Source organism: Macrotis lagotis, chromosome 1, assembly GCF_037893015.1.
Source record: "Macrotis lagotis isolate mMagLag1 chromosome 1, bilby.v1.9.chrom.fasta, whole genome shotgun sequence".
NCBI lineage: Eukaryota > Metazoa > Chordata > Mammalia > Peramelemorphia > Peramelidae > Macrotis > Macrotis lagotis.
In genome coordinates, this window is record NC_133658.1 from 342,955,631 (window position 1) to 342,968,096 (window position 12,466).

Here is a 12,466-nt window from a genome sequence, read left to right on the forward strand (position 1 = left end):
TGTGCTGGCAAGATCGGGAGGAGGCTACCGCTCTGCGTGCCCCTTCTCTTCCCAGACCGTCGGCCCGCGGACACAGCGGCTGGTCAAGTGCGACCTGAGACAGTGGCAGCTGCGGGCGGGCGGTCTGCGGGAGCCGGGGTCCCCTGGGTCTGCGGGAGCCGGGGTCCTCGCGTCTGCGGGAACCGGGGTCCCCCGAGTCTGCGGGAGCCGAGGTCCTCGGGTTTGCGGGAGCCGCGGTCCCCCGAGTCTGCGGGAGCCGCGGTCCCCCGGGTCTGCGGGAGCCGCGGTCCCCTGGGTCTGCGGGAGCCGAGGTCCTCGGGTTTGCGGGAGCCGCGGTCCCCCGAGTCTGCGGGAGCCGCGGTCCCCTGGGTCTGCGGGAGCCGAGGTCCTCGGGTTTGCGGGAGCCGCGGTCCCCCGAGTCTGCGGCTTCAGGACTCCAGGAGGTGTTCTGTCTCTTTGGCTCCCGAGAACCGCTATCCGAGTTGGGGGCGGGAGGGTGGCCGGAGCCTTCCGATTGGGCAGTCGGCGGGGCCCTTCGCAGCCTCATTGGTGGGTGGGGGCGTCGCCCTCAAACTCCGGCGACTCCCCGCTCTTAAATAGCCGTGCGGACGGCTCTTCGCTCAGAGCGCACGCCGCGCAACCCCCAAGTCCCTCCAGGCAGTTCCAGGTTGGGGGTCTGGGGGGCGGCGGGCGCCGCTGAGCTCCCCTCTCCCGCGGGAGGCCCCTCCCTCCCGGGGCCCACGCTCGGGAGCCGGGGCGGCACGGCTCTGAGAGGGCCGGGTCCGAAGCAGGACCGGACTCCGCGGTCCCCATGGCCTTCGCCATGCTGCGCCCAGTGGCCGCCCACGTGCTGTACCCCGACCTCAGCCTGCTGAGTGAGGACGAGGAGAACCGGAGCGAGAGCGATGCTTCAGACCAGTCGTACGGCGGCTACGAAGGGCTGGAACCGGCCCGGCGGCGGGCCGGGAGCGGGTCCGGGGGTGGCGGCCGGCGGGTCGGCCCCGGGGGCGGCAGCGGGGGGCCGGTGGTGGTAGTGAAACAGAGACAAGCGGCCAACGCGCGGGAACGGGACCGGACCCAGAGCGTCAACACGGCCTTCACGGCGCTGCGCACGCTCATCCCCACCGAGCCGGTGGACCGCAAGCTGTCCAAGATCGAGACCCTGCGCCTGGCTTCCAGCTACATCTCCCACCTGGCCAACGTGCTGCTGCTGGGCGAGGGCTGCGACGACGGGCAGCCGTGTTTCCGCGCCGTCTGCGGGCCCAAGGGCGAGCGGAGCGCAGCGGGGAGCGCGGGCGGAGACGCCAGGCAGCAGCCCCGCACCATCTGCACCTTCTGCCTCAGCAACCAGCGCAAGGCGGTGAGTCCCGGAGGCCCGCGCGCCGGTGACTGGGCAGGGGAGGCTCCGGCGGAGTGTGTTCGGGGATTTCTCAGAGATCGGGGCCTTACCCACTGCCGGCTGTGTAGGGCAAAGCCAGCAATCCCGCCGATCTCCACCTCCTGCCAATCGTGGGGTGTCAGAGTTGGGAGGGACTTGAGAAATCAATTCATCTAACCCCGTCTTTTCTCTGAAGAGCCACGACTCGTCCAAAAGCTCAGAGTAAGGGCTGGAATCAGAATATATAGATGTCTCTTGATTCCCAATCCAGTATTTCTTTTTCTTTTTTGCATTTTTTTTAGCTATTATATTATCTTTCACTCCTAACGACAGGTAGCTGGTAACAAGTGTGGAATTTATTCTCCTGAGAAATAACAGATTCCCCATAGAGCTTGCTAAATTCCTGAATGACATATCCCCAAGGAGTTAGTAAATGGCGTTTCAGGGGGCTGGATCCAATCCTTATGCTGTGAAGTTGACCGGAAGGGCAGCTGGACCCAGCCCTGACCTCCCACGGTATAGTACTTTTTCTTGTCTCTTGGCAAAGATAGAATGTGAAGCCAGTGGCAGAGTCATAAAAGAGCAGAGAGATGGAACCAAGAAGTTCTTCTGTATCTTCATCTCTCCCAAATTTATGAGTCTCCACAGAGAGAACAGTCTAACCATAATGAGCCAAGATATTAGCTGGGCATAAGGCTTTCACTAACTGTTCTAAATGAAGAATTGGGGAGTAGGAGAAAGGGAGCAGTGTAGTAGATGGTGGGGAGACATGGTTAAATCAGTAAGCACAGGAATCCTATCCTCAAGAGTTAAGAAGGATCTTTGTATATCGTGTAGTCATTCATTTCATATATGGAGACATGGGGGTGACCCTGATTCCCAGGGTTCTTTCCTCCTCATTTAGGGAGGCCTGGGTGACTTCTCATTGCATGATTAGGATATTGGGTAAGTTAAAAAGGTCAACCTTTACAAAATTCCAGCCTTCACCAAAAAACAGTGTGAAAAACTTGTCCAATCTGTAAAAAGATTCAGAAAACCTGTGAATGTGAGAAAGGTCCCTAGTCCAGGAAAGGAGAAGTGATTTCTTTATCAAATAGTAGTGCTAAAGCTGGAATCTTAAGAAGGCAGGGCTAATTATCTCCTTTAGGAAACACAGACTCAGAAATTTCCCCCATCTTCCTTTTTTTTTTTTAAGTTTTTGCAAGGCTTGCCCAAGGCCACACACTAGGTAATTATTAAGTGTCTGAGACCGGATTTGAACCCAGGTACTCCTGACTCCAAGGCCAGTGCTTTATCCACTGCACCACCTAGCTGCCCCCTCCACCTTCTTTTGAGGATAAAAAAGCAATTATAATTCTTATCTCTGTGGCACAATCACTTTCTTTACAGTTCTTCTAAGTGGGAAATTTGAATTTTTGTCCTTATTTTATAGAAGAAATGGAAGTTCAGTTAGGTAAGTGAGGGTTAGATTCTTCAGCTCCTACTTCTGTGGGCTCTTCTAATAATACCTGCTAGGTGTTCTACCTTCCTCCACCTAATCCTGGCCCTCTCTCCCCCATTTCTCATTTACTAAAATAAGAGGAGTGAAGCCTACTGCTTTCCCCTCCCCCAAATGTGTTTTTTGGCTCCTCTGAACCTTCTCTCCCCCCCCCCCCCAACTCTCCAACCCACACATAAGTGAAGTTCTAGTGTCTGGAATATTTTCCCCAGGAGGAAAGAAGGTAAAAACCTTGCCTTTATCAGCATGGTGGTTTCTCTAGACAATGATTCAACTATTCTGACTTGTCAAGGTAAAGTACCCTGAAAAAAGTCCTCTAGAAAGAAATCCAGTGTAATGGAAAACATTTGGAGTCAGAGATCTTGGGTTCATTTCTTGGCTCTGTTCTTTTCCTGAGTGACTTTGATAAAGTCATGTTACTGTTCTGAACTTTAGTTTCTTCATCTATAAAATGCAACAGGGTAGGAGCAGGAGGAGCATGTGATTAAATTCCAAGTTCTGTCTAACTCTAAGGTCCTCAAGTGAATTTGAAGACACTTCTTGCTGTTCTAGCAAATAAACTCCTCTTGATTCCTCTTTAGCCACTGTTTTAAAAGAGGCCAACTGAAGTCAGAAGTAAGGAGGAGAAAACCTAGTTTAGTGGTACCTTTAATCCTCAGATTTCTGAGTCACCTGTGTTATTTTACCTGTCCGCTCTGATCAGTAGCCCTCATCATGGTTGGGTAATTCACTCCTTTTCCTCAAAGAGAAGAAAGGGGGGGATTTCACTTAAATAGTTTCTGTCTAAACCTACTATATTTCTCCCCAGCAACATAATGTTCCTTCTTTTATAAAACCATGAAAGGATAGTCAGATAATTTGAATAATTTGACTTAGATATGAAAAAGATGTGAAAGACCAGCTCCTCAAACTCCTTTTCATTTAGTAAAGAAGAGAGTAAGGAATAAGGTTTGGGGAGGTGGGAAAATGACTTGCTCTAGTTAATATATCCAAGTCTGGGACAGAGTTAGGATTGTGTCAGAAAGTCAAGTGTGGCAAAGATAACATGCTAATACAGTGTGAAGTATTGATATTTTAAAGGTGTTTTCCTCATAATAATCCTGTGGTATAAAGATTTATCTCCATTTTACAGATGAGGAAATTGAAATGTAGAAATGAAGAGATTTGTTTAAGGTCATATAAACATTCAGCAGTTAGATGTCAAAGTGGATAAAGAGTCAGACCTGGAATGGGGAAGACTCATTTTTCCTGAGTTCCAATCTGTCCTCCAACACTATCTAGCTGTGTTTCCTTGGGCAAGACACTTAACCCTATTTGCCTCAGCTTCTTCATCTGTCAAATGAGCTGGAGAAGGAAATGACAAACTACTTCTCTGTCTTTGCCAAGAAAACTCCAAATGGGGTCACAAAGAGTCAGACACAACTGAAAATCACAATAAACATACACAACCATTGAGTTTTGAAGCCAGGATTCAAACCCAACTTTTTTCTGATGCCAAGTTCATTGTTATCTTAGAATCATAGATTTGAGGGCCATTAATTCACTTTAGTCAGTTTACAAATGAGGAAAGCTCAGAGACATTGTGCCCTTGCCCATGGTCACATAAAGAAAGCTTAACCAAGCCAAAAACCTAAACTCACATCACTGGGGCTCTGTGTAGCACTCTAATCCTAACACTTACATAGGTCCTGGGAAAACTGGAATTTAGAAGAAACACACAGGAGAGTCCTGCTGAGTGTTCAAAGATTCTTGGGGTGGGCTGGGATACATACCATTTATCTAACACTACAACTGTACTGGCCTGTGACTGAATTTCAGTTAACATCTGCCCCAATATGCAACATATATTATTCAGCAGAAACCTATGCCTGGCACCCCAGAGATAAGTTTGGATTAGACATAATCTCAGTTTTCATGACACTCAATCTAATAGGCTAGTTAAGATATGTATTTATTCAACAAGCTGAGTACTCTGCTAATCACTGGGAGAGGAGATGAAAACTTGAGTTAAACCATAGTCCCTGCTTTCAGAGAGTTTATACTCCCATTGAAGATCATCTGTGCTGAGATTAATTGTAAGGGTTAGAAAGCCCTGGATAACATTAGGAGTTGGCTCAACAAGGAAACACAGCACCAGGATGAGCCTTTGACTCAACCCCTCAATTGCAGAAATTTGCCCCCTCCTTTCTCTTTTATTCCTTGGGATTTGTCTGAAAGACCAGAGCATCTTAAGGGCAGAAGCCCATCCAAATTTGGCTTTAGAAACCACTTTCCCATCCCTGCTGATTCCTCCCGGGAGTAACTGTGGAAGGGGGTGGAGGGATTCTGCTGTGTTGTGCCTCTCGGACTCAGATGGGAAGAAACAGAGCATGATTAGAGGATCTGAGAAGAGGAGGCACAGCAACAGTGTCTCTACTAGGTTACCAGATTGATACTTGTTGGAGGAAGGGCCTGAAGGATGCAGCCTGGACAGTACTTCACCCAAAGTTATGGCAAGGAATGAAGAGCAGCCCTAACTGGGTACCTGCTATGTACTTAAGCCCAAGAGCTGCCAGAGACACCAAATAGCCATTTTCCATTTCTATGATACTTTGAGATTATCCTCATTTCAAGGGGAAGAAACTGAGGCTTTTAAAAAAAGTACATGACATAGTAAATATCAAAGCTAGAGGTGGAACCCAAGTTTTGTGCCTTTGAGGTCATTTCTCCCCATCAAGTTTCCTTACTTAGGGATACACCACACACATAGACAAAGTATATGAATATCACACACACACACACAAACACACACACAGAAAGAAGGTAGAAACAAATGACATTTATGTAATACTTTATAGCTTCTAAAGTTTCTCTTTATATACATTGTGTCTCTAGTTGGAGACCCTCATGAGGCATCCTCATTTCCCATATTCAAGCCTCTGAATTCAGTGTACAAAGAGACTACACTCCCTTAAATCTAGGGAGACTCCTTGGAGATAGTGAATTTTGAATTGAACTTTTGAAGGAACGCGAGAATATAGGCCATTGTTCTGGTTGTTCATTTCTAAGCTTGCTTCCCCCTAGACAGTTCCTCTAGGCAACTCAAATCCTAACCATAAAAGTCCCAGTAGGAATGAGGGACCCTAGGGGAATGAGGACATCAAGGGGAGGGAGGGAAGGTAAGATTGTCCTGGGCTTCCCACTTTGGCATCACCCCTGAAGTCTTGCCTCAATAGTTGACCCCCCCACCTATGAGACCCTCTATCTTGTCCTTCCTTCTTTCTTATATCCCTCTCCCCCTACAGGGGGAGCTTGGGAAGCTCTAGAGTTCACATCTGGGATTGGCTGCTGCCTCTTCCCCCAAAATAGACTTGCCTGTGAAGAGACATGTTGTTCCAAGTTCATGAAGAGGCAACAGAAAGTCCCAGCCTACTCTGAATGTCCTTACCTTGCCCTGGGGCTGATGGGGGGAAAGGCAGTCTAGTACAGTGGACCACTTTCTATAGAGTTAAAGAACCTGGCTCTCAAACCTATCTCATGTTATTTTTCTCTTTTTGGTCCCAGTGTCCCTTGTAAAATGAGGTAAACTAAGATCTTTCTAGATTCCCTATATTAGCCTCCTACTAACCAACTCAAGGCACCATAGGACCTGGGAATCTGGAAACCTGGGTTTCAGTCACTTTATGTCCTTGGACAAATGACTTTATTGCTCTCTCTGGGTTTGTTCCCTTGTCTGGAAAACAAGGGCATTATTCTAGATTAAAAGGTCTTCACTTTTTCATATCATGGACCCTTTTAACAATCTGGTAAAACCTATAGACTTTTTTCAAAAGAATTTTTAGTGTGCAAAATAAATTTATAGTGACTTTTTAATCTATATATTTATTTATAATCTATTAGATATATTGTATATTGATAATTTATAATATAAAAATACAACTTTCAAAATATTTTTAAAACAAATTCAAGGACCTCAAGTTAAGAATTCCTGTCCTTGGGGCAGCTAGGTCATGCAGTAATAGAACACAGGCCCTGGAGTCAAAAGGACCTGAGTTCAAATCTAACTCAAACACTTAACACTTACTTAGCTGTGTTACCCTGGGCAAGTCAGTTAACCCTTTACCTTGCAAAAAAAAAAGAATTCCTCCCCTCAATGATCTCTAAGCTGTTTTTTTCAGCACTGACATTCTATATCTGTGACCTTTATATAAGCAAACACTAGCAAGGAAGAAAGGGTAGTAAAGGGCATTGTGAATATAGTAAAAGGGGAGAAATTGAAACTGGACCTAATTCTCTTTTTAACTTTGTGTGTCCTTGGATGACATTTAATTTCTCTCTACCTCAGTTTTCTTGTCTGTAAAATGGAAATAAAGAGTCTTGCTTTCCCTCTAACTGTTATGGGGAAGCTGGTACAGTAGCCTCTACATCCACTTGGTTAAAAAGTTCAAACAGAAGAGAAAAATACAGTAACATGGTGAAATGATCTGTTCAAGGCTAAACAATTACCAAAGAACAAAGGCAAGATTCTAACCCTGGTTAGTGCTTAAATGATTAGCCAAAGGTCAAGGATACAGAGATCTGTCCTGGGCATTTCAGCTCTGGTGAGACACAGATTCTTGCATTCTGAGTGCATATGATAAAAAATTTCAAGGGATCATAGAGAAATAAATATGGAAGGAATTTCAAGAAAAATGATAAAGTGAAAATATCAGAGGTTGGATCTCAATTCCTCTAATTGGGTATTTTTTCCATTCTACAACTTTAGATCCCTAGTTGAGCCCTTCATTTCATAGATGATAAAAACTAAGGCATAGAGAGGAAATGTCTTCCTCAGTGTTACATCAGGAAGAGATTTTCAGTTTGAATCCAGGTCTGATAAATACAGTGCTGCAACTACTACTCCACAATGACTTTATTTGGGTTAAATTTATTGGGCAGAGAGAACGTGGACCCTCATGTCCCTGGGGTGAGGTTTCAAGTTGACTCATAATCATCTAAGGCTTCCCTTCTTCTTCTCCCTTTATCCATATTGTTCCATCACAGGGCAATCGACGGGACCTTGGTGGCAGCTGTCTGAAGGCAAGAGGGGCAGCCCCACTTCGGGTGCCAAGAAGATGATCCTGGAGTCCCTCCCTGAAGTGTTTGCTCCACATGGTGGTCCCAGAATCCTGGAGAGAGGGTCGAAGGACAGGGCAGGGGAGAAAAGGGGCCTAGCTGACCTGTGCTGGCCAGACCAGGAGGAGACTAAGGGTCCCAGAGCTCCCCCACCTGTGCAGGTGAAGAGACTGGATGGGGATGTTAGCGCTTGGGCTGGGGGATAGGCTGGATCTCTTCCTCTGAGGGTCTCGAGGCTCTTGTCCAACTCCCAGAGAGTCCTAACCACACCAGTCCTCGCTGGTCAGACAATGCAGAACTCAAAGAATTAAGTCTATTGGTGTGTATGAGCATGGGTGCATCTGTGTATGTGTGTATGTGAATGTGTGCTGGGAAATGTTTATGGAATATCTAGGCAAGTGTGTTTTCAGGTTTTAAATAAAAGTTATTTTTGATCTGCTGGCCTGTGTCCTGTTCCCAGGTCAGGAGAGGAGGTTCTTGCAGATTTACCCCCATTAGACTAAGGCCTCAGCCCTCTGAGAGGGTTATGTCTCTACACCTCTAATATAGACTGATTAGTATTCCTTAACCTTAGTCTCTGGCTCCTAGAAAAGTAAAGGAGTAAAGAATACAACAGAGAAAGGGAAAAGTTATAGGATAGACTGTTAAAACTAGAAGGGTCTTTAGAATCTTCTAGTCTAATCCTGTCATCCTATAGAGAAAGAAACAAACCCAGAGAAGAGAAATCAATTACTCTACATCCTGGTCAAGTTAATTTGCCACACCAGCTGATGGAGTTTGATTTCTCATCCTGAGGAGATGTTAAATTCAGGGGCACTAACCCTTACCGAGAGTTACTATTTTATCCTGATACTTTGGCTCAGATTTGCTCTAAAAGTTGGAAGCTGTTACTCAAAATCTGGGGGTCTCATTTCCTACTTGTTCTAGGGGGACTTGCCTTTCATATGTCTCAGCCTGACCTCAGTCCCCAACTAATTAAGAAAGTACATTGCCTTTGAAGTTCTTTTTTTCTCCTTTCTAAGCAAGCCTATCAAAAGGAAAAAGTTTTACGCTTAATAGCAGAAACTCTAGAGGAGTGGGATCTATCAACTGATTCTTGTTCTCTGAATTAATTCAGTGATGGAGAGAAAACTCTCTAGGTCTTGAGTTATAAATCAGTATGCTGTGTGACCTCAGGAAAATTGTTTGTCTTCTCTGGGCTTTCATTTTCCCATATCCAAAATAAGAATAGGGTGTTTTGGTTCATTTAAACAACCTCTTCCAAGTTTCAAAGTGTTAAGAGTTTCTCTAAAAATCCATAATCACCCCCACCCCCAACTCCACTCCCCTAAACATTGGACAGGCTCTGCCGGAGGCTGGGAATTATCGGGGTCAGGCCCCAGTTCACATGACTGGAACAGGCACAGCTGTGGACCAGGCACCTCTGGGAGCTGTTTTCCCAACCCCACTGTTCTTCCTTGTACAGCAGGGGCCCCCCTCTCCAGCCTCTAGGAGTGGCCAGTATTGTCCTGATTGGGTCAGGAGCCTGACTTTCGATGTCCTGCCTGAGCAGGAAATGAAACATAAATGAGGGGGGAACACAGGTAAGAAAAAGAGACATCAGAATCCCATGGCATGATGAAAATAAGATGATCAGCTCAGCCTCTTTTACTTCTTCCCACAACCCCATTGCTGAGGAAGGGATAATTCCAGACTCTCTATCCAAACCAAACCTCAATTCCCCTCTAAGATTCAGCCTTGAGATCTAGGCATCTTATTAGAGATAGTGGTCTGATCTCCTCAATTCTCTTCCATCCTCCAGCTGTGATTTATGTTACCTTGACCTCAGTACAGCTGGTGCTCCATTGGGCTTGGCTGGCCAAGGTGGTGGGGAAGTAGCCTTTGGTTCTCAGCGTATCTAATCTGTACCAGACCTGATTAATCCTCTGAAACCTCTGTGAACACTGAGGGGCCCTGGGACCCAGGATCCCAGGAGGCTAGGGTTGTAGGGCAGAGTGGTAGGGCCTGGAAACATAGCCACAGGCCAAGACTGGGGAAGGAGGGGGGTAGTAGGGAGAGGGTGAGAACTACTATGAGTTGGGCTGCTGGACAATATGGGAGAATGGAGAAGGGGGCTAGGGATAAAGGCCACTGGCACCCCTTGGGACCTGGTATTGGCTGGAATACATATTCTTATCCTAGAAAACTGGGAGGCAGTAGAGAACTGGATTTGGAGTCAAACAACTTGAATCTGAATTCTGACTTTGTAATTTATTACATGACCTTGAGCAAGTTACCTAACAGGATCATAGGTTCATTCATTTAGAACTGGAAAAAGCTCAGAAATTTTCTGGTTCAACTCCCTCATTTTTACAGATGAGGAAACAAGCCCAGGAAGTTTTGTCCAAGATTACAAAGGTATTAAGTAGCAGTTCTGGAATTTGAACCCGTTCCTCCTCCCCCAAATTCAGTCTTCTTTCCACTATAATACCTTGGCTCCATCTTCTCTAGGCTCCCATCTCTTCATTTACATATTATGAGGGGTTAGAGCAGATGCTCTCCAAGGTCCCTCACAGCCTTCATTAAAGTGAATAAAGTCAGTGCACTTGCAACTGGTTCTTGAACCTAGAGGTAGAAATGATATCCCCAATTCTTTTATGTGTTAATAAAATGTTGGAAAGATTCTTAGATAAAAATAAAGAATGACAAAGAAGGTACCTTGGAGATCCTTGAGGCCATCCTCCTCATTTTTATTATTTTTTGTTTTTAAATCCCTCAATTTTATTAATATTTTATGGATTTTTCAACAGCACATTCTTTTTTAAATAGTTCTCTTCTACCTTCTCTACCTAACAAACCTGTCATACCAAAGATTTCAAAAAAAGTTGAGCAAAACTAATTAGTAGAATGACTTTGACAGCATATGAAACATACCCCTAGTCTCTCATCTCCTCCACTGCCAGTGAAAAGATTTCTCATCTTCTCTCTGAAAAAAACTCCCTCTTTTCACTACCATCAATTTTAGTCAATATAATTAAACAGTTCAGTTTTGTTTTATGCTTTCCATTTATATTTTTGTAGTCATTGGGTATGACATTTCTTTGTTGTGCCTCCTTCACTCTACAAAATTCTTATATCTTCCAAAACTGAATCCTTCCTATTTTTTTGTTTCCTACACTTTATATCCCAATTTGTTCAGCTATTCTCCAAATGAAGAGATAAGCTCCTCATTTTGCAATTAGGGAAACTGAAGCTTAAGAGAGGGAATGATTTGCCCAAAATCACATAGACATATCAGATCTTCAGAACTAAGTTCATATCTTTTGATTCTCAAAGCTAAGGCCCTTTCCACTACAAAATATTGGGGAGGTAGGTTTAACCAAGTGGTAGGGAAGTAACAACAGTCATTATCTCTTCCTGTGTGAAAATGTGCCATTCATTCAACAGACCTCTATTAATGTGTTTGGTCCAAGGGTGGGAAGAAAAGTAAATAAAAGGTAATCCCTGACCTCCAGGAGCTTATTAATGAACCTGATGCTTCTTTCCGGAGATACAAAATCATTAGAAAGGTATCCTCCTCCTCCTCCTCCTCCTCCTCCTACGGGGCTTTCATTTTCTTCACTTCCCCCCATTCTCTGTAAAGCAGGAGGCTTCATCTTTGCCAAGTGTTATGAACATGTAGTGGTTTCTCCAACCTGCATAGCCAAATCCTTATAGTCATACACATGAACATATGTACATGCATTAGATAGCTATTTGTCCATATACAGATACATACATCCATACCGTAAACACACAGAGAACACCACTGGGAGAGACCTTAGAGACTATTATTAACCCATCTCCATTCACAAAGAATGAAACACTTCCATAGAGAGGAATGGACTTGCCAGAGGACAAAGAGTGAATAGCAGAGATAGGACCTTTGATTCCTGACTCCCAATCCAGAGCACAGAAAGTCAGAGCTAGAAAGTCCTTAGAATACAGACATATATTAGAGTTGATTTGGGGCTTTCGCATATAGAATGTCAACAGGAAGGGTCCTGAGATTATAGAACAGGACTAGAAGGAAACTTAATGATTCAGTCCTAATTATTTTAACAATGGGAAAGCAGGCCCAGGGATAAGAACCTATCCGTAGGCACAGAGTGAATTACAAATAACTTAGGAACATAGCTTTTGGTAGAATGACTGGTTCGCTGTTGGAACTCAGTAAATGTTTAGAATGGAGTCCTCTGTTGGACTGGGGTCATTTAGACCCAGGAACCGAAGGGGGGTGGGGGGGGGGAGGCAGCCCAGCTGCCCTGGGTTAAGTGGGAAAGTGATGACCAGCCACAGAACTTCGTGGGAATATCTCCTCCCATCACCACCACTCCTAGCCTCAGTTCCAGCTGGCCAGCCTCTTCCTGGTCACCAAGGGATTCCCACTGACCCAAGAGCCACAGGGCACCCAGCAGCCCCAGGGTTAAAGAGAAGCCCAGTGTTTACAGTGGTAACGGGTCTGTGTGTAGTCTCCT

General features: G+C 45.5%; 1 protein-coding gene across 1 annotated transcript; it reads left to right on the top strand.

The window, feature by feature from the left end:
- Positions 1–766: 766 nt before the first annotated feature.
- On the top strand, positions 767–12,200 carry TCF15 (transcription factor 15). The gene is made up of 2 exons (XM_074211816.1): positions 767–1,360; positions 7,899–12,200. Exons 1-2 carry the CDS (start codon positions 812–814, stop codon positions 7,971–7,973), a joined length of 624 nt encoding a protein of 207 aa, XP_074067917.1. The 5' UTR covers positions 767–811; the 3' UTR covers positions 7,974–12,200.
- Positions 12,201–12,466: the final 266 nt, after the last annotated feature.